Below are 19,892 nucleotides of genomic sequence, written 5' to 3'. Positions count from 1 at the left end.
GCGTGGGGGGTCCCCCCCAATCCATACCAGACCCTTATCCGAGCACGCAGCCCGGCCGGACAGGAATGGGAGTGGGGACGAGCGAGCGCCCCCCCCCTCCTGAACCGTACCAGGCCGCATGCCCTCAACATGGGGGGTTGGTGCCTTGGGGGAGGGGGCGCATTGCGGGCCCCCCCCCCCAAAGCGCCTTGTCCCCATGTTGATGAGGACGAAGGCCTCTTCCCGACAACCCTGGCCGTTGGTTGTCGGGGTCGGCGGGCAGAGGGCTTATCGGAATCCGGGAGCCCCCTTTAATAAGGGGGCCCCCAGATCCCGGCCCCCCACCCTATGTGAATGAGTATGGGGTACATCGTACCCCTACCCATTCACCTAGGGAAAAAGTGTCAATTTAAAAAAAAACACTACATAGATTTTTAAAGTATTTTATTAGACAGCTCCGGGGGTCTTCTTCCGACTTCGGGGGTCTCTCCGGTTCTTCTCCACGCTCTCTGGATCTTCCTCCGGGCTCCTCCGCTCTCTTCTGCCGCTCTTTTGCTAAAGCGGAGGAGCCCGGTCTTCCGTCTTCTGCCCTCTTCTCTTCTTCTGATGTTGACACGACGCTCTCTCCGGCTAGAATGCTCTCTGTGCGCTCTGCTCTGACTTATATAGGCGGTGACCCCGCCCCCTTATGCCGTCACAGTCCCTGGGCATGCTGGGACTATGACTGCATAAGGGGGCGTGGTCATTGGGTGATGACCACGCCCCCTAAAACGTCACAGTCCCAGCATGCCCAGGGACTGTGACGGCATAAGGGGGCGTGGTCACCACCTATATAAGTCAGAGCGGAGCGCTCAGAGTGCATTCCAGCCCCAGAGAGCGTCGTGTCAACATCAGGAGAAGAGGGCAGAAGGCAGAAGATTGAAGACCGGGCTCCTTCGCTATAGCAAAAGAGCGGCAAAAGAGCAGAAAATAGCGGAAGAGCCCGGCAGAAGACCCGGAGAGCGCGGAGAAGAACCGGAGAGACCCCCGAAGTCGAAAGAAGACCCCTGGAGCTGTCTAATAAATTACTTTAAAAATCTGTGTAGTGTTTTTTTTTAAATTGATACTTTCCCTAGGTGAATTGGTAGGGGTTCGATGTACCCCATACTCATTCACATAGGGTGGGGGGCCGGGATCTGAGGGCCCTCTTATTAAAGGGGGCTCCCGGATTCCGATAAGCCCTCCGCCCGCAGACCCCGACAACCAACGGCCAGGGTTGTCGGGAAGAGGCCCTTGTCCTCATCAACATGGGGATAGGGTGCTTTGGGGTGGGGGGGCCGCAGCGCGCCCCCCTCCCCCAAGGCACCAACCCCCCCATGTTGAGGGCATGCGGCCTGGTAAGGTTCAGGATGGGGGGGGCGCTCGCTCGTCCCCCACTCCCATTCCTGTCCGTCCGGGCTGCGTGCTCGGATAAGGGTCTGGTATGGATTGGGGAACCCCCCCACGCCGTTTTTTCGGCGTAGGGGGTTCCCCTCAAGGTCCATACCAGACCCAAGGGCCTGGTATGCCCCTGCAGGGGGAACCCATGCCGGATTTTTATTTAAAATTTGGCGCGGAGTTCCCCCTCAAGATCATCTGAGCACAAGTCGCATGCCGAAGTCGGATCATGCGAGACGGCGATCCGACTTTGATCCGACTTCAATGATAGTCAATAGGCTGAAGTCGGATCAAAGTCGGATCAAAGTAGTACAGGGAGTACGCTCTGAAGTCGGAGCGACTTCAGTAGTGTCTATTAAGACGCTCCCATTCACTTAAATGTGAATCTCTTTCTGGGGCGACTTGAGGGCGTACAAGTCGGATCCCAAGTCGTCCCAGTGTGAACCGACCCTAAAGTTAGCCCAATTTTTTTTATGTTGTGAAAGATAATGTTACGCTGAGTAAATTGATACCCAACATGTCACGCTTCAAAAATGCACCCGCTCGTGGAATGGCGACAAACTTTTACCCTAAAAAATCTCCATAGGCAACATTGTAAACATCCCTTGTAATAGAAAAAAAGCATGACAGGGCCTCTTAGCTAGCTGCTGCCATAACAATGATATCCGTCCTCAAAGTAGGCACGTATATCTGTGTGCGGCGGTCTGGAAGTGGTTAAAAATCGCTTAAGGGTCACATGATGTGTTATCTACAGTATAGGCACCTTGTGATTCAAATTACAAATATCACAAAGAAAATAAGAGTGCTGAGATTTGTTTAAAGTTTTTTTCCTTTATTGACTTGCACTAGAGATCCCCTGTGTGGGAAGCTTATCATCAACTAATGCCTATGTAGCGCATCCCCTAAGGAGCCACAGATGAACTGGATCCCCCACTCCTGCACAGCCAGGCACACTGAATTTTCACAGGCACTCCAGAGACAGAAAACAGTCTGTGACTTTGTTTTTGTTGTTTATTGAGGGTTAAAAACTTGGATAGGGATGGGAGGTTATGGGATGCCCACTTCAACATCAGCAAAACTTCAACAGCTTCCTCCTATATACAGTCTCTATATACAGTTCCAACTTCTTCCTCCAGCACACACTTGCTTGCTCCAGCTATGTCACTCTGTGATGATTTAACAGTCTCTCTAACAATGACCCATTACAGGCAGGGACTCGCAAGCCCCTATACGTGTAGAACAGTGGAGTGACACAGCTTGTACTTTCACATTACTTTCACATTACTTCCTCCCTGTGGTCACTGGTCCCAGCACCACCTCTTTAGGCACTGCCAACCCACCTGGCTGACCAAAAACCCTTTCACTAGCTTACCTGTAGGTAAAATGAATATCTCCTAAATCTGCGCTCTGAAGGTCCGGCAGATGCTGCCGGACCTTGCCGGAATGGAGGACTCTCGCGCTCATGCGTGGGAGTGACGTCATTGCGGCTCTGCCCACTCACAGAGTCGAAGCCGCGAACCCGGAAAAAACGCAGAGGGGAAAATGTTAACTCCCCAGTAGTGCTGATCCACTCACACTGTGCTCAATCTTCCTCCGTGCCTCCAGGAAGGGCTTCCTGCGTGTGTTGTGGCAGGATATTTCCAGCACTCAAGCCCGGCCCAAGGTCACTACCCCCCCCCCCCCCCCCCGACTAGGGGGTACCCCAGAGGGCCACCGACAGCTCCTTCTATCCTCCTGCCCACTAGCTTGAGAACCGTCTACCATGTTCCAGCAAAAGGGGGAGGCACCAGAGGAGCTGTCAGGATAAGTCATCCGGCTCTGAGTCACTGAACTCTGACCCAAATTCAACAGCTCAGGCTTAGCCCTGAGCTAATCTAAATTCACCTACACTAACAGACCTACACTAACAACCTACACTACTTCTAGCACACACTAGAGGGTGCTACACCTACATTATGTTGTTGTAACCCTGACTGTTGTTTGTTATGTGGCAATAAAAATAGAGTATACACAAAAACGTTTTGGCTGGAGTTTAAGTACCTCACTACTTTTAAAACAAGTTAGAGCCATCGCCCTCCCCATCTTATAGATATAATGCACTGCAGTCCTGTTCAATTGGATGGGAGGCCATTTCTCCATAGACCCCAATAGAGAAGAAATTTGCTTCCAGGATTGCAAATAGATAATTTTTCTAATAGGAACAGTTAAGAAAAAACTGCACTGTGTGGCGACTCAATGGCTCAGTGTAAAGTACTAGGGCACTTACTGTGGTCCCCTGAAGACACAAACTGACATGAAACCAGTTGGTTACCTGTGATGTTGTTGCGCTTGGCAGCGCCATGTTTTTGGTGTAATGCCTGTGAATGTCTCCCTTTGTGAGTATAAAAATGCTGAAAATCTATGCAATCTGTGATACTGGGCCATGAAGTTTTTTATGTTTTTTTCTTTTGAGTTATGGTGGATGGTGATTTTGTTGATGGTGCACTGGAGTTTATATGACGTTACTGGAACCATTATATCAGACCAGCTACTGGATGTGAGATTGCCCCCAAGTTGTTGCTGCTTACGTTTGAATTTCTTCAAACTAGATCGACATCCTATAATTTAGAGGTCTGATCAATTCAGGTGGTGTTAAATAAGTTCATAACCTTTTGGATTTTTAATTTTATAGTTTACATCCTACTTTTTGTGTATAAATTTCATATTTCACTTTCAGTATTATTTTGCATGATTATTGCATCATATCAGCACAATAATACATATGAATTTTGGTCATGAATTAGGCAATTATTGTATGCATTTTTGCATTTAAAGAGACAGTACACTGTTTGCACTTAGCACTTTCTCAGCTTGGAATTGATCATATATTTATTGATTTGTGTTTCTTTTATATTTGTTATTTGTGCACTTCATAACCTAAAGAGACAGCACACTCACTTCCAGACTAGAGTACTAGGGCCAGCACAGGCCAAGGTTGCTTGACGTCTGTAATGGGATATATATATATATATATATATATATATACCCTGTTTCCACGAAAATAAGACCTACCCTGAAAATAAGACCTACAAGGACTATCAGCAGGGCTTATTTGGGGGTAGGGCTTATATTGCAGCCATCACGACAATCAAGCTAGGTCTTATATATATATATGGGACAGGGAGGGCCAAGGGAGGGCAGTTTGCCCTAGCTTGTCTTGAAGCTGTACCTTTAAGACACTCTAAATCATGAATGCAGACCCAAAAATAAAAGTGTAGCTTACCACCCCCCCAAGCTGGGGCAACTCACAGGAGGTACTAGCCTCACTGTACTGCTTTGTCTCACTCATGCACAGTGGGGAGCTGGCTGTGAGATATCAGGAAGTCATAGCCATCTTCCAAATCCAAGATGGCAACACAGGAGAGCTGAAGCCCAATAAAGAATCGGCTGTGGGGAAGACCACGCTGGACTCCATGGACTGGTGAGTATAAGTATTTTGTAGCTTCTGACTCATCATTTTTTACAACGTGAACGAAGTTCCTCTTTGGGCTTATGGGCCTTAAGTCCAGGTATGTAGTAACTCAAAGTGACACTATATAAGGCATTCTGTAATTGGACAAGGGGCGCATAAACTTTACAATCCCCCCTTGTCCAATCACAGAACACTGTATATAATGAAGCAAAGCGGAACTTTAATTGAAGCATAACTGCAAAGTAGATATGCAAGGACATGTTTGATAATTCTTAGTCTAAATACAAAATTGGGGGTAGAAAATGTAGCAAATGTAAAAAATTGATAGCAGTAGTAGTTAAATGTCTTGTATTTCATATATATACACACATATGTTACAACATAGTCTATGGGTAGTAGACATATTGACATGAGGTACACAATAGCAGTAGTAGTTAAATATCTTGTATTTCATATATATACACACATATGTTACAACATAGGCTATAGACATATTGACACGAGATACACATTTTAAGGAAATAACATAGATCTTAAATTGATTAAGGAATAAAACATTGTAGATAGGATACAAAATCCGGGAGAATTCAAACATATGCTTGCAAGTGGTAGCATGTACGTGCTCTACGCGTTTCGTGGAATTTATTCACTCATCAGGAGCAATTCCAGCAATTCATGTCAATATGTCTATTACCCATAGACTATGTTGTAATATATGTGTGTATATATATGAAATACAAGATATTTAACTACTACTGCTATTGTGTACCTCATGTCAATATGTCTACTACCCATAGACTATGTTGTAACATATGTGTGTATATATATATATATATATATATAATACAAGACATTTAACTACTACTGCTATCAATTTTTTACATTTGCTACATTTTCTACCCCCAATTTTGTATTTAGACTAAGAATTATCAAACATGTCCTTGCATATCTACTTTGCAGTTATGCTTCAATTAAAGTCCCACTTTGCTTCATTATATACAGTATTAGGGATGGAGGCAGATGAACCTACACATTCATCACCTCATTTAAAGTCCCAAATTCTCCTCCCCCCTTCTTTGTTCAATCACAGAACACCTTATATGCTTTGAAAAGGATGCAAGATGTTTTATGAATGGAGGAGCTACAGAGTGAGTGGCTGTCTGGGATAGCTGTGCTTACATCACTTTCAGGGGTTGCATTAACCCTACAGTCTCAGGAATGAAGGTACATTATTAGTACCTAGGTAATGCCCCAGTCAGTAGTGTATTTAGGGTTTGTGCTGCCCTAAGCTTGACTAAACCCATGTACCCCCTAATTTAAATATGACTCACCCATTCATGTCAAGACCACTCCCCTTGCTGTTTGAGACCTGCCCTGAAATGTTCGAGTGGGAACACTAGTTCTGAGGGCCTGGCGGGGGGTTCAATGAATTCCCTTAATTTGCATAGATTTCCTCTCACTTCCTGTTTGGCTATAGGGCAGGAAGTGAAGGGAAATCTCTACAATGGGACAGGGATGGTAAAAAATAAACTGACAGGGGCTATAACCCTCCCTTGCTCTATCCAAAATGAAAAAAAAAAGTGTTGCCTATAATTCTACTTTAATCACAAATTTCTGATAATTTTATGGAGAGGACTAAGAAGATATAACCACGCCAATGGTGCAGCAGTAAACATAGCACAGTGAGGAATGTTTGTGGTCCAGGATGATAGTACAGTCAAAATTAGAAGCGACCCCCCCCCCAGTTGCAGAATGCCGGCCGCCCACATACCAGAAGCAGTGCGGCCGCTTTATGGGGGCGCTAGACTAATTTGCCTCTCAGCCCAGTCCGCCCCATAAGACTGGCGCTACACTAAAAGTGTAGCACAAGCCAGCGGGGACTCTTTCCGTGCTGCCCCCCTGCAAAGTGCTTCCCTAGACCTGGGCCCTGTTGGCCTTTGTCAGGATACAGTATTGCTGTCGCCCAGAGTTCAGCTTTAAAGTGAATTTTTAGTTGCATGGCCTGCTGCTGCATTCTGTGTAAAATATAAACAAAGAGCTCAGTACATGCACTGTGGAGAGGACTTTGGGGATTTACATGTTGTTTTTGCTGCTGTTACTGTGCAGGATTCTTTGTATTTCAGTTCTGATGTAATTAATGTAATACTTCCCAACATCCACTCAAAAACACTGACAAGAAAGTGCTGCTGAAAAATATGTAACTAATTTCAAATGCAGTCAGTTTCAGGCCTACATAGTTGTGGTTTATTTAGTTCCCGATGTGGATGAGGTTTAGACCTTTGAGGCTGGGTGGTATATGTGGTGAAGTGTAACAATGTTAGGCCTCACACAGCTAAATGTAACTATATAGAATATGCTATACTAGATTGTTATCTTTATTTCTTCCAGAATATAAAAAGAAATATGGAGAAGAACATGGTTCTTGCCAAGCCGGGACTGCAGGATCGTTTATGGAGGTCAGTAATAATTTAACTATATAATAATAAAAACTATAATATTGTCTAATTAGTTGTAGTTTTATAATAAATGCAAATGCATCTTGTACTGGTGTCATAGATGTTCTGAACTGTTTGTAAAATATTAAAGAGGCGCTCCAGTATGGAAAAAAACATTTAAAATTCAGCATCTACCAATACTGTAGCTGCTGACTTTGAGGCTGGGATCACACTATTGTGAATTGGATGCAGGTTTCCCACTCTCATGTCAGGAGATTGTAGCCAGCTCTCTATGGAGCCAGTTCACACATCTCCGGAGCAGCTCTGGTGCGAATTGCACAGAACTTCTGTGCGTCTTCTGGTCCGTTTCAGGTCCGATTTCAGCAAAAAATTTGGGCTGAAATCGGACCTGAGATGATGAAGAGGGATGCACCGGACCCCCTGCTGTGAGTGGCTCCGTGCGGCGGTGTGAACCCAGCCTTAATATAAGGACATTTGCCTGTCCAGGGATCCCGCGATGTCAGCACACAAGAAAGAGCCTCTATTTTGTTTGGAAATGACTTTCCCTTGGTACCAAGAACAAAATGTTTGTGTATTTATAACAGGGATAAATTACAGAATAACATATGCATGTTTGGTAAGTTATAAGCTAACTTAGTTACCAGTCTGAAGAACAACTTTGGTTAACATAATATTAAAGTAGTATTAAACCCTCAGCATTGTTTTACTTTAACTAAAACTAAAAACACAATAAGCATAATAAAATAATTATTCACCAGTAAACTCTTTGTTAAAAATCTTACTCCAGCACTTGCGGTTTATAACTTTCAATGCTACTAGCTCCTACTCTCTCAGTGCTGCTCCCCTGAACCCTCCATCCACACAGGAAAGAGTTAGCAGTGGACAGTGCTATCTGGAGTTAGTCTGTTAGCTTGGTGAAGAGGAGGGAGGAGTAGTGGAGTGCTTTCCTATTCTAGGCTATGGAGCTGTGTGTTTCTATTGTTGCACACAGTGTAGGGAGACACAGCTTCAGTCCCTGCATGCAAGGTTGGCTCCATGGGATTAAAAGATAAAAAGCTGCATAATCAGTAAGTGGCTAAATCAGCTGCTGAATGTGCTTACTGAACTCACTGTTTAATATCAATTTAATGAAAAACTGGCTATGTTTTACTTTGCTCATTATGAAAAAACCATGCTGGTTTAACCATGTCCTGATTTTCCATGGGCCAAATGTAGATTTGGTTAAAGCAGCTGCCATTTTTGCTGTCTCACTATGTCTACTTCAGTGGACAAAAGCTGCCCCTCCACCACATAAATGAGGGTAATGTTTATGAACTGTTCCTGAAAGATAGCCAACTGCAAGCAAGAAGCGTCCCTAGCAGGAGGTGGGCTATAAAGGAATGACTAGTCGTGGAGGAAGCAGATCGCATGGCTTTTCCTTGGCTATAATCAGGAACTGCCTGGGGAGACAAACTAGAAAGTGACTATAGATGAGACAAAACCATAAAATATAGAGGGTCTGGAACTTGTGTAAAATAACTCTAGGATGAAAAAGTTTATATTATATTTGAAGCCAAATCCACATTTTTTATGACATTTCCTGACGTGAGAAAGAAAAAAATGTCACCCTTATTGGATTCTAATTTTGTAAAGCATTGTTTTCTGTTTACCATTCTATTCTTCTAACTACTCGTGAATGAGAATAGTTTACATAAAAAAAAGTTTTGCTGATTACGAGTAAGCCATGTTATGGAAACAGGTTAAAGTGACCATTACTGTTTACTCAAGGAAAGTTGGCTGGAAGACATCTTTGGAAATCTGTGCCTGTAAATGGAAACAATGACATCTAATCTTTAATTTACAAGGACAGTGTTTATACTTTTCCTGACGTAATGAAGAATCCCTTCAGCTTAGTGTAACAGAGGCCTATAACAGAGGCCTCCACATTTCTCCTACACTCACAGCAGCTGTCTTAGCAGGTATAGGATTTCTACTAATATAGCCCGAGCGAAAATGTAACAGTGAAATCTTAACCACTTTAATTGTGAGTTTCACTCCTCACCCTCTTGCTCTTGTTAAGAATGTACTCTAGAATAAAAAGCAAGGGTAGCTAAAAATTTCTAGCACTTGTGTACTAGTGTTGCTAGTTTTAGAAATCCAACTATTCTAAATGTAGAATACGTGGTCGTCTTGTATTGAATGTTTTAAAGTTCAGCGCATACATGACTTTCTTTTTTGACTGCTGTTAAATAAGATTCACCACTTCAATACCAGACACTTTCGCCGCCTTCCTGCCCAGGCCAATTTTCAGATTTCAGCACTGTCACACTTTGAATGACAATTACTCAGTCATGCAACACTGTACCCAAATTACATTTTTATCATTTTTTTAGACGGAGCTTTCTTTTGGTGGTATTTAAGCACCACTGTGTTCTTTACTGTTTGCTAAATAAAGGAAAAAAGACCAACAATTTAGAAAAAAGAAAAAAAAAAAAACCACACATTTCTCTTTGTTTCTGTTATAACATTTTGCAAATAAATAAATAAACTTTTTTTTCATTAATCTATAACATGGTATGGCACATCTGAAAGGCTGCACACCCCGGATAGCAAATCTTGAAAAGAAGGAAAAAGTTCCCCATGGGGTTTTAAAGCAGCGATTGAGAGCCACAAAAGAATTAGTAAAAAATAGGTATTTTTATTATTCTCAAAAAATAATAAGACAATACTATACGAGAATTAAAACATGAGCTCAGGTATACACTGTGTGAGACCATAGGATAGGGAGAAGGGGGAAAAGATGGTTGACAATACCAGATAGAGTACAAATTTCAAAATTATTTGAAAATTCCCACCTTACAATAATGGAATTTTGATTTTACTGTCAGATGTGCGGAAAAAGCTTTTAATTCTCGTATAGTATTGTCTTATTGTTTTTTAATAATAATAAAAATACCTATTTTTTACTAATTCTTTTGTGACTCTCAATCGCTGCTTTTTCCCATGGGGAACTTTTTCCTTCTTTTCAAGATTTTCTTCATAAATCTAGGCCAAAATGTATTCTGCTACATTTCTTTGGTTAAAAATAATCCAAATCAGTGTATAAAATTTAGTCTGTAGGAAAGTTATAGAGTCTACAAATTATGGTGTGTGTGTGTATATATATATATATATATATATATATATATATATATATATATATATATATATATATATATGTAGCACGGACCCCCAAAGGAGCTGCTGATTTATTTGGGCCTGTACTCTGCTTTGTTTCCCCTTTGACTATCTCAGTCCCCCTGACACAGCTGTGGTGTAATAGTGTGCAGTCGAAACAAAATCATAAAGGCAAGTTCACAGTACTCAATATAATATACCTGTCTGTAATTACCTTACCCTCCTCTTGGCTGGTGATGAAGAGAAAACAACACTCACACAGTTGTACTCGAAGATTAACCTTATTTACTGTAATTGTTTTAGAAGGTTTAAACTACAATGGTTGTATTGTCAGACCAACATAGTCTGACAGTCAACTGAACTTTATATTACAAGGATACAATACAGATATAAAATGTCTGAAATAATATATGATTGGTGTAGCAAAGTAAATAGGGTAACCGTCAGAGTGAATTTATCTCACTATGAGCACTGTCCTAATTCCTGCGCGCTTTTAACTATACCAAATCAAAGACTAACTTGATAAAGTGTAGTACAACAATTAGAGAGCTCCCTTATTTAATATCACACTACCCCAATATAGTAAAGGGACACAAGGCCTTGTGTTTTACTAAACAGTCCTTCTTTGTTCTTCTTTGTAATCCAAGGGTTAATGACTCCTGATCAAAGTAGACTGAAAATGTAAAAGTAAAGTTCTGGTGCAGCAGCACTATAGCTAACTTTGATGCCAGGGACTCAGTACTAAATCCTCTTGACTTTACTTGTGGGACTATGGGTCCCAGCAGCTCTGTCTTGTGCAGAGGGATGTGTAAAAGTGCATCAAGAAGCTTTTGGGCAACAGCCCTCTCACCCAACCAGGACAGTGTTGTCAGAATACTCCGTTCTGATGTACAAAGTTCTGTCTCCGGCCAGCTGACACTGCTGCGCTGCTCCACTCCACAGATGACCAGAGTCCTCAGTTACCTCCTTCAAGGGTCTCTGGAACGATCACACTGCTGCTCCAGCATGCTGTGATGTAAGGCCGGATCAAAGACTGCTCACAGACGACCGGGAGTCCTCGGGATTACCTCCTCCAGGGGTCTCTGGAACGATTACTCTGCTGCTCCAGCACGCTGCGATCTAAGGCAGGATCGTTGGCTGCTGTTCTGCTCCGCGCAGGGTAGGCCGCAACTCTGTGGGACACACACACACCCACAGAGCCCTGCTGGCAGGCCACACGTCCCAGGAACAAGAGAGCTAAGATGGCCGCTCCCAGCCTTTTTATAGTCTTCCCACAATGCAGTTCTGTTCCCTGAGGTTTGTGGGAATTACTGAGCATTGTGGGTAGGTCACGTTAATGTCCAAATGTAAACAAACAGAACACTTCCATGACAACTTGAATAATAAAAGAAATAAAGATGCAGGCCTTTTATATTTTGGCCGCTAGATGGCGCCAGATGATAAGACATAACATTACATTACATCAAAAATGTGTCCCACTACACACTCCCCCCTGCTTGAACTCTTTGGTGCCCAAAGAGATGTAATATTTTGTTTCTGTAACACATTTTTGATTCTATACGGTTACACAAAACTGACAGGGGAGCTTCACACCAATTTTCACATGATGAGGAGCTCTCCTGTACACTCACAGTTGACACTCTGATGTCATGTGCAGGTGTGTCAAGGGGTGAGATGGGGTTACCCCTCACCAAATCTGTGGTGAGAAGGTCAGGCTCTCTCGACAACCCTTGAGGGGTGAGGACAATTTCTTCGGAACTCTCATCCAACACATCACAGGTTGGTCTCTTGGATCTGTAAATGACTCTTCGTTTCTTCTGATCCCTTGAGTCAGACACGGTAGGCTCACTAGCCTTCTCTTTCAGTTGAACTACTTCTGCCTCCTGCAGGTAAGTTTCTTCCACTTCTGTTTTGGATTTTTCTCCATCCACGGTGGGAAAGGTAGACACTTCCAACCCTCCTTCTGGCATTGAAGGTAGAGGGTCACTTCTGGGAACGACAGGGGCTAACAGCGGCTTCATCAGGTCCGTGTTGGCCCCAACAATGAGAGAACTTCTTGAGGGCCCTGGCAACCAGGAACAGACAATGGCCAGTGTCTCAAAGTTCTGAGGCTTCCCAGCTCTCAATGGATCAGACGACAACTTGATCCGCAGACATCCATCACAAGGGTAATCTTCTGCTTGAATACCCTGAACCTTTAAGTCTACCAACTTCTTCAGGGGCAGGTATGACAAGTACCTCTTGTAAAAGTCTCTGGTCATCAGGGTAACTTGGGCACCTGTATCAAGGATGGCTCTGGTGTAGATCCCTTCAACCAGAACAGGCACTACAGGCAGAGGGCCTACCAACTGGGTAGGAGGCCTATTAGAAACATCTGTAACCACAGATTGGCATACTTGGAATCGTGCTCTCTTCAGCTTCTGCCACCGAGCACACCGCTTCCGTCGTCGGTTTATGGACTGAAAGGCATTTCTCACCGAAACAGTATGAACAGCAGGTGTTCTCCATTGCTCCCTTGCAGACTCAGGGAAAGTTCTTTTCGAAGGCCCGGATCTTCTCTTCATCCTTGGGTCACTTCTCTGAGGTCTCTGCCAGTCTTTTGTCTCCATTTGTGGACTTGGACATACATGCTGGTAGTGACCTATACCTTCACAGTTTTGACAGACGCCTTTCTTCGTGGGCTTCTGGCCAGACAACTCAGTAGGTTCTACCATCAATTTGTTCATCATCTCTGCCATCTGGGACACTTGCATCTTCAAGGTGTCTAACTCAGACATGAGATCCGATGACCTGATCAATGTCTTCATCATCTTGGTCATCTCTTTGCAGCTAAAGCGTCAGCTTCTCCAATTCAGGGTCGCTCCCCCTGCTTTGTTGGATAGGTGGAGACCAAGACATTGTGTCAGCGGCCGCTCTCAGGACACTGGGCTGACATTCTTCCTCCCAGGCCTTTCCATGGTGTCCTGCGGTGACACTCGCCTTCATGCGGGCAAGGTCTTCTTTACACCACTGAACCACAGTGGCAGGGTCCATACTGGTGCCAAGGGGGTATCTAGGGGGTTTCTTGCAGAGTCACAGTATCCGGACGAGCCCCCACATGTAGTACGGACCCCCGAAGGAGCTGCTGATTTATTTGGGCCTGTACTCTGCTTTTTTCCCCTTTGACTATCTCAGTCCCCCTGGCACAGCTCTGGTGTAATAGTGTGCAGTCGAAACGAAATCATGAAAGCAAGTTCACAATACTCAATATAATATACCTGTCTGTAGTTACCTTACCCTCCTCTTGGCTGGTGATGAAGAGAAAACAACACTCACACAGTTGTACTCGAAGATTAACCTTATTTACTGTAATTGTTTTAGAAGGTTTAAACTACAATGGTTGTATTGTCAGACCAACATAGACGATTTTGGACAGACGATTTTGGCCCCATAAAGAATGAGGAAGGACATCTGGTTACAAAGGATAGGGAGATGGAGAAGGAATTTAATTTATTCTCCTCAGTCTTCACGAGGGAATCGGGGGGCTTCAGTAACCAAAACTGCAGTATTTGTCCTCATGACACATCACAGGAAGCACCCTCATGGCTAACAGAGGATAGAGAGCACAGGAAGAGAGCACGGGAAGCTAAGAGCAACAAAAGGGACCAAAGAAGTACATTGTTAGGGCTTAGATACGCTTTAGCTTGTGGCCCTGTTCTGCTGGTCCAGCATATTTCTGTGTCATTTTCTACCTTCACTCTCTGATTGATTTTATAGAAGCATGGTTTTATTAATTTATTAGAAGGCATGTTCCTGCTCTCAGGCATGATATTTTGGTGAAGCATTTGTCGGAATATAGTAAATACAGGTCAGTTTAGCTACATTTCTGGCTGCCCATAGACAATGGATGACAGTCGCCAAAAGTGGCTTTTCAGCTGGATTAGGTAACATACTCATATCTATGGGCCCTCTGCTTAAACTCAGGCCTTCGAGGTCAAGAGGAATAGATGATCAGATAGGTTAAATAAGGAGCTTATAGTTGTAAAGATGAAAGTTTAGTGTCCTCAAATTGCTACTAAAGGTTACTGCAGTATCCCACAGTTACCCCACTCCTATCCAAGTCCAAGTTCTTCAATACATTCAGAAAAAGCATAACCCTAGACTGGTAATGACTCTGAAGAATGACCAAAACTGTGTGCCTAGCTGCGATGCAATTACTGGAAAACGTCCCTGTTCAATGGCTCCACTAGGGGTAGTACTACAAGTGGTACAAAAAAGTTTTTTTCTCCTATTTTTTTTTATGCAGTGTTAGCATCATGTTTTTGATTTATTACAGTTATATATATTGTGCTGACAATTTACACAGCACTTTACACATTGCACATTCACAGTCAGTCCCTGTCAAGGAGCTTACAATCTAAAATTGTATACCTCAAGTGCATACAGGACACCATGTGTCCTGGTTAGGATTCAAAGCAAGTACCCCAGTGCTGCAAGGCATTGGTGCTAACCACTATGTGCTGCCATGTGTTACTTTGTGGTAACTTATGGTTCTAACCACAGACTTTGATAAAAATATCAAATAACTGCCAGTTTTAAAGGTTGCTGTGTCCTGGTAGACTTAAAAGTTTTGGTGTTTTGTATACATCAGCCTTTCTCAAGCAAGGTTCCATGGAACCCTGGTGTTCCTCCAGGGGTTGCTAGGGGGTTCCTTGAGTAATGAGCAATTTCTGCTCTCACGTGAGTAACCACTATCAACAGTTTATTAGGGGAGGGTTCTTCCCAATGACCACCAATGTAGGGGGCTTTCTTCCCACTAGCACACTATTGTACCGCAAGCTGTAGATATAGTAATTATTAACAGGGGAACTCTGAGCTCAAAAAGTTGTTTTAAGGGTTCTTCCATGATAAAAAGGTTGAGAAAAGCTGCTATACATCAAATGTTTTTTTCTAATACCTTTTTAAAATAAAAACAGTTGGGCTTTAGGGTCCATGCACGCTGGGCTTAAAAATACTGCTTCTACATGAGTTTTGTGTTTTTTTTTCCCCCCAGCCTGTAGAAGCTGATCAATGTTAGCCTATATGTCCATGCACATTAGAGAGTTTAGAGGCATATTTCAAGAGGAGAGTTTAGAGGCAGAAAAGTACCCCACCACAGGTGCTTTTTTGAGAGGCATTTTCAAGCAGAGAAAATGCTGAACACTCATAAATGTGGCGTTTAGAAGCGGTTGGTGTTTTCAAGTGTACATTGAATAACTACCTCAATACAGGGCATTTAAACCCCCTTCCTGCACAGACCAATTTTCAGCTTTCGGTGCTCTCACACTTTGAATGACAATTACTCAGTCATGCAACACTATACCCAAATGAAAATTGTGTCCTTTTTTTCACACAAATAGAGCTTTCTTTTGGTGGTATTTAATCACTAATGGTTTTTTTATTTTTTGTGCTATAAATAAAAAAAGACCGTAAATTTTGTAAAAAATTGCCTTTTTCTTTGTTTTTGTCATAAAATTTAGCAAATTAGTAATTTTTCTTCATACATTTTGGCCAAAAGTTATACTGCTATATATCTTTGGTAAAAATAACCCAAATTAGTGTATATTATTTGGTCTTTGTGAAAGTTATAGAGTCTACAAACTATGGTGCTAATCACTGAAAATTGAAAACATCTGATCAGGCCTTCAGTACATCAGGTGAATCTCATTTCTTGAGGTACTAACAAGTCAGAAAAGTACAAATACCCCCCAAATGACCCCTTTTTAGAAAGTAGACATTCCAAGGAATTTAGTAAGTAGCATGGTGAGTTTTTTTAAGTTGTAATTTTTTCCCACAATTCTTTGCAAAAGGAAGATTTTTTTTTTTTTTCAAAATTGTCATATTAACTGGTTATTTCTCTCACAGAGCATATGCATACAACAAATTACACCCCAAAATACATTTTTTTTACACAAAGTTGTCCATTTATAAGATATTTCCAATACATAGCAAAAATGACACCCCAAAATACATTCTGCTACGCCTCCTGAGTATGGGGATACCACATGTGTGAGACTTTTACACAGCCTGGCCACATACAAAGGCCCAACATTGAAGTAGCACCATCAAGCGATCTACGAGCATAAATTGCACATCTCATTTCTCAACCACCTATTACACTTTTGAAGGCCCTGGAGCACCAGGACAATGGAATTGCCCACAAAATGACCCCATTTTGGAAAGCAAACACCCCAACGTATAATCTATGAGGCATAATGAGTCTTTTGAACGGTTATTTTTTTCCAGACGTTTTTGGAAAATGTGGAAAAAAAATGAAAACGCATTTTTTTTACACAAAGTTGTCCATTTATAAGATATTTCCAACACATAGCAAAAATTACACCCCAAAATACATTCTGCTACTCCTCCTGAGTATGGGGATACCACATGTGTGAGACTTTTACACAGCTTGGCCACATACAGAGGCCCAACATCCAAGTAGCACCATCAGGCGTTCTAGGAGCATACATTACATAGATAATTTCCTGGCAACATATCATTTTTGAAGGCCCTTCATATTGCTAACACATAGCATGTACATACCAAGAATTACAATCCAAAATAAATTCTATTGCAGAAAGAGTAAAAATAAAGTATTACCTGTGCTTTTAGTAGTGTCCACAGAAAAGAGCACTGGTCCAGGCAGCAGTCAGGGATGTGCTTAGCGACAGCAATAGTAATTATCCAGGCAGCAGGCAGGAATATTGTTTATAGTCAGCACAAGGATATTGTCAGCACAGCCAAAGCATTTGTCCATAGAAATTGTCCAGGCAGAGACAGCCAGCACAGCCATAATATTGGTCCTGGTACACTGTTACCTGCAGACACTCATTATTGTACCGCTCTCCAGCCCTTCATAAACATACTGCCTCTTGCTACAGCTAATTATTTGCATAGTCCAGGTAGCAGGCAGAGGTGTGGTCCGTTCATGCAGCAGGCAAAGGCATGATGGCAGTAAGTCAGCAGCAGGCTGAGGGCCGCAATCGGGTAAGACCTGTGCACAGGGGCACAGGGGTAGAGGCTTCGACCCACCCAAATCTCTATGAAGCCTCCGGACTCCAGACCCTAGTCCAGAAATTACAAATCCCGGAGAAAACAAAAAAAATTGTTTTCTCCATCCGGAAAAACTATTCTGGAGCCCCTCACATATGTGAGATCCCTGTGTACTATAGTAGCAGGGCAACAGATCAGTCCAAGTGGTAGGCAAAAGCATAGTCCATAAAACAGGCCAGGGTCAGTTCACGTGCAAGCAGTCCAAGCGGTAGGCAGAAGCATAGTCACAAAACAGGCCAGGGTCAGTTCACGTGCAAGCAGTCCAAACGGTGGGCAGAAGCATAGTCAAAAAGCAGGCCAGGGTCAGTTCACGTGGAAGGCAGTGGCATGGTTATTTGGGGAAGCATGGAAAATGATCAGCGAAAATGGGGAAAATATGGGCTAATAATTTAGGGATGTATGATACAGTTCGAAGCATTCACCAATGCAAAGGCCAGGTTGGGAGGGACAATGGGGACAATGGAAGCTGGTATCTTTTCGAAAACCTTTTCTGCTGCACACGCGACATCGTTTTTGCCGTCTTCGGCCTGCTTCCGATGGTGGAAATTTGTACGGGAAGTGGCGTTCATGAAGTCGGCTAACAGCATCAGAGCGAAGGTCTTCTGGGGGGGGTCTTTGTTGATAGACGAGGGACGTGACTACTACTTCTATGAATTTTAGGAAGGGGGCGGGGCTTTCTGTGGATTTTGTGTAGACTATGTAGGAATTGTAAATGGCCAAATGGATTAGATAAATTGCTACCTTCTTGTACCAGAATCGGGACCTCCTTATTGACAAATAGGGCTGAATCATTTGGTCATTGAAATCCACCCCCCCCCATGTAGAGATTATAGTCTTGGACACATGTCGGTTTTTCAATGGGACCTTGTCTTCGCTGAACTACAACTGTAGTGTCATCGTGAATGGTGGACATCATGTGCACGTTCCTGTTATCCTTCCACCTCAGGGCCAGCACTTCATTGCATCTCAGTGTTGCTCTTTCCCCCCTTTGCAGCTTTTTGTTCACTGTGGATTGTGGGAAGCCCTTCCTATTTTTTCTTGAGGTTCCGCAGGCCAGGGTTTTTTCGATATATAGGTGTCTGAAAAGGGGCAGGCTGGTATAAAAGTTGTCCAGGTATATATGATATCCTTTTTTCAGAAGTGGGTAAGCCAGGTCCCATACGATTTTTCCAGTTGTGCCCATGTAGGCCGGGCACTCAGGGGGCTGGAGCTGGGAATCTCTTCCTTCATATATGCGGAACGCATACAGATATCCTGTGGCTCTCTCACAGAGCTTGTAAAATTTTACTCCGTATTTGGCCTTTTTGCTAGGAATATATTGTTTTATTCCTAGCCGGCCTGAAAATGGAACCAGGGACTCATCTACACATATATGCTTCTCGGGGACATAGAGTTCTGCAAATCGTTGGGAAAATAAATGTATCAGTGGGCGAATCTTGTATAACTTATCGGAATTTGGATGATTGCGGGGAGGGCACTGGGTGTTATTGTTAAAATGAAAGAATCTCATAATCCTCTCGTATCGGGACCTGAGCATTATTATAATACATGGGCATATGGTGGATGGGGTTGGTGGCCAATAGGTATGTCCTTCATTTTTTTTGTAAGCCCCATGTTTAGGGTGAGGCCCAAAAACAATTTGAACTCCTCCAAATTCAAATCTCTCCACTGAAACGGACGGGCATAGGATGATTGGGGGTTGCTGGCAATATACTGCTGGGCATACAAATTTGTCTGGTCCACAATGAATTGCAGCAAAGTGTCGGGCAAAAACAGGTGAAAACAACTGATCTCTGTGAAATTTTGGGTGTTAGCCTGCACACCTGGCTGTGCTGTGAAAGGGGGAATAATTGGTGATCCCGAGTTGGAAGGCAGCCATGTTGGGTTGGCAAGACCATCTGGCATGTATGTAGCGGCCCTGGCTCTTGGGGGACATGACACTCCAGTAGTTGGGGGAGTTGAATTTCCTGTGATGGTACTCAGGTTTAATGTGGCAGCACTGGTACTGGGCCTGGGCATTTGTGCGCAGGGCCTATTGCTGGCGACAGCACTGGTACTGGGCCTTTGTTCCTGGGGCCTATTGCTGACGGCAACACTGGTACTGGGCCTTTGTTCCTGGGGCCTATTTCTGGCGGCAGCGCTGGTACTGGGCCTGGGAATATAATCCTGGTTGCTGGCGGCTTCCTGGTTTCCAGAGTATCGTGCCCTTTTAGGAGGGACCCATTCTTCATCCGAATCATTACTACTCTCGATCGGTTCAAATGCCGAATTTGATTCGGAATCAGAATTGGAATCTGATGAGAACTCCCCGGTGCTCTCATCAGTCATGGAGAGGATCTGGAACGCCTCCTCACTAGTATATA

At 43.4% G+C, this 19,892-nt stretch overlaps 1 protein-coding gene across 2 annotated transcripts in view; it reads left to right on the top strand.

The window, feature by feature from the left end:
* ITGA9 (integrin subunit alpha 9) overlaps positions 1-19,892 on the top strand; it is a 626,511-nt gene that overhangs the window by 174,977 nt on the left and 431,642 nt on the right. For both annotated transcript variants that reach the window (XM_073630570.1, XM_073630571.1), the window contains exon 5: positions 7,235-7,302. In XM_073630570.1, coding sequence (XP_073486671.1) covers positions 7,235-7,302 — 68 coding nt within the window. The remainder of the gene's footprint in view (positions 1-7,234; positions 7,303-19,892) is intronic.

The sequence above is a fragment of the Aquarana catesbeiana genome, linkage group LG05 (assembly GCF_042186555.1).
Source record: "Aquarana catesbeiana isolate 2022-GZ linkage group LG05, ASM4218655v1, whole genome shotgun sequence".
Classification (NCBI taxonomy): Eukaryota; Metazoa; Chordata; class Amphibia; order Anura; family Ranidae; genus Aquarana; species Aquarana catesbeiana.
Note: the sequence above shows the minus strand (reverse complement) of the source record. Positions and strands in the feature narration are given on the sequence as shown.